Consider the following 2572-nt stretch of genomic DNA (forward strand, 5'->3'; position numbering starts at 1 on the left):
AGGAGCAGTGCCCCCGTGCCTGGGGGAGCTCCAGCTGCAGAGTTCAGGAGGGCCAGTGCCCCTGCACCCTTGGGGGCTGCAGCACTTGCTGCCCTCCCAGAGAAGCCACGGGACCCGAGGCTGGCRAGCCTGGCCAGTCGAATTGAAGCCAAAGGGAAGGAGCAGCCCTTGAAGGACGGCCCTCGGTCAGCCCAGAGCAATCCAGGATCAGCAGCACAGCAAGGCCTGGACRTGTCCTCAGCTGCCAGGGATCAGATTTGCAGAACAGAAGGTGCCAAGAAGGCCCAGCAAACACCAGGACAGTGCAAAGTCCTTCCCACAGCAMCTCTCACGGCTCAGCACGAGGGTGACCAGAGGGGAGCTGTGTCCAAAAGCGATTCCAAAGCCCCCAGTGAAGGAGGTCAGAGCAGTAGCAGTGAGTGGARCAAAGACTCTCGTGGTTTATCAAGGAGACCATCCCAGGAATCACCAGAGAACACAGAATCAAGCTCTGCCAAGAGAAGAAAGATCTTTCCCTGACTACTATCAGCTCATTACCGAAAATCTATTCCCAGATTTCTGTCTAGCAAGGACTGTATTTTAAATTATTTAGCACAACTGGAACTCCCTTATATTGATATCACTATTATGAGCAGATCTCTTCCCCATCCTGTCCCTAATTGTGAAGGGACTTACTACCTGACAGATGGTACCTTGGAGGTTTTGAAAAGAGAAGTTGGGTAGCTGCATTGCTTGGAAGAGCAGAGGGTTTAGTCATCTAGGAAGCTGAGGTTGTAAATGTTTAACGATGTATATTTGTACAGTATACAGAATTATTTTAAGATATTTAGCAAATACATTGCTTCTTGTTTCCTTGTGTAAATGCTGATTTCTTAGAGATGTAATTTTTTATGAAGAACCAGAGTAAAGCAAAACCAAAACCCAACAAACCAACCCCAAAATCCAAAAGGCAGACTTYCTTCCCCTTTGCACTAATATGTCTAATTTATTTCATAGCAAAATTGAATGTTGAAAATGTGGTAGCAGTGGTTCTTCCTCATGYTCCACTGCTGCCTCAGGGAGGAGTGAGGCAGATGTACATTAGTTGAATTGTGAGAATTCTACTTATTTTGTATATTTTATTGCCTGTTTTTATAGGAACAGAAAAGTTTTTGTTTATACAAATGTGCCTTGAGTTTTGCTCTTGCTGCTGCCCCCATCAGTTGGAATCCCTTTCTTGTTGCAGTGGCAACACAATCTGCAGATTAAAGCCTRTGAGGTTTGTTTGGTCCTACTTGTGTCCTTGTGAGGAGGAATCAACAGCACTGTGGAATCTTGAGCCATAATCTAGTTAACAGTTATTGCTAATATTGCTTGGGTTTCTTTGTATGGAGCTTTTGGAGATCTACAGGGATAAAAGGGCAGGTAGGTTTTCCTACATGGTACTACTGAATTCTTTCACTGTGCTGATGAAGAATATGCAGCCACTAAAATAGGACAGCAAAAAAACAAATTATTTTTAAGAAAACCTTCCTCTTGTCATAACATTTCACAATAAAAGTGGAATTGTTTCTACTAAGAATTCCTTTGGGTCATTGTGGAGCATCACTATTTGTTTTCTGGAGCTTGTGTGTGTCTCATGGAGGTGAGGACCAGCATTTCACACGCACTGAGTTCTGTTTGGAGATCAGTGCAGATCTCAGGGAAGGGAGGAGCTGCAGTGTYGGTACCAGCTGGGTGTGCTGGGAGTGGGTCAGGTTGTGCCATGTTCAGGTGTGCTCAGGAACAGCAGGGAAATGTTCCTGTCCCATCATTGACTTCWCCAGTGTTGTTGCAGTGGCTTTACTCGAGCAGATGAGCCACAGTTTGGCCATAATCAGTTCAATTTTCTGTCCTGCTTCCATTGCAGGGATAATTGCAGCTTTATCCTTGGGCCCTGCTACCAGGCAGGGCTGTGTGAGCAGCTCAGGGAGACACCGGTGCCCTACTGTGCCCCAGGGGCTGCTTCAGGCTGTGATCACCAGGAAAACTCACCCCTAATGCATCCAGGCCTGGAACAAACGTGCTTTACTGCTAGGAGCTGCACTGGAGGTGTGTGGGGAGGCTTTTATTGCTGCCTGTCCTGTCCAGCACCTTGTGCTGTGCAGGACTGAGTGTTTTAATGTAACAGGGAGAACCTGGGAGCACCCTGTGAGGTGAGATCAGCATCTGTGCATTGTTCAGCTTTAGTTYTTTGTTTTGTTGCAATCTGAATCTTCCAGTGACCCCTGCCTCCTCCTGGCAGCCCTGTGTGCCCTTCTCCAGCTGCTGTGACTCTTGTGAGGCTGCTGAGTGACTCTGACCTTAACAAACTGGACATTTCAGTCACTCCCCATCACAGACTCCATGCCCTGTGTGATATTTCCCTTTATGTTAATAGGAATATTTAAAAACTGTCATCCCCAAGCCCCTTGGCTCCTGTTGGCAGGGCTGTGCTGCCCTGCCTGCTGTTTGTACTTAGCACATTAAGAGGCTGCTGCTCTGCAAACCCCACGGCTGTGGAAGCCATTTGGACTGTCTTGATGTAAATAAAGCAAAGCTGGCAACAGAATGA

At 47.1% G+C, this 2572-nt stretch overlaps 1 protein-coding gene across 1 annotated transcript in view; it reads left to right on the forward strand.

Annotated features, from left to right (window-relative positions):
* SETX (senataxin) overlaps positions 1-1757 on the forward strand; it is a 25294-nt gene extending 23537 nt beyond the window's left edge. Inside the window, exon 27 of the mRNA XM_057371581.1 lies at positions 1-1757. Within this exon, the coding sequence (XP_057227564.1) occupies positions 1-519 (519 nt within the window). The 3' untranslated portion in view covers positions 520-1757.
* The last annotated feature ends 815 nt before the right edge of the window (positions 1758-2572 follow it).

The sequence above is a fragment of the Malurus melanocephalus genome, unplaced genomic scaffold (genome assembly GCF_030028575.1).
Source record: "Malurus melanocephalus ecotype Western Australia unplaced genomic scaffold, MMel_1.1 scaffold_149, whole genome shotgun sequence".
Taxonomy (NCBI): Eukaryota; Metazoa; Chordata; class Aves; order Passeriformes; family Maluridae; genus Malurus; species Malurus melanocephalus.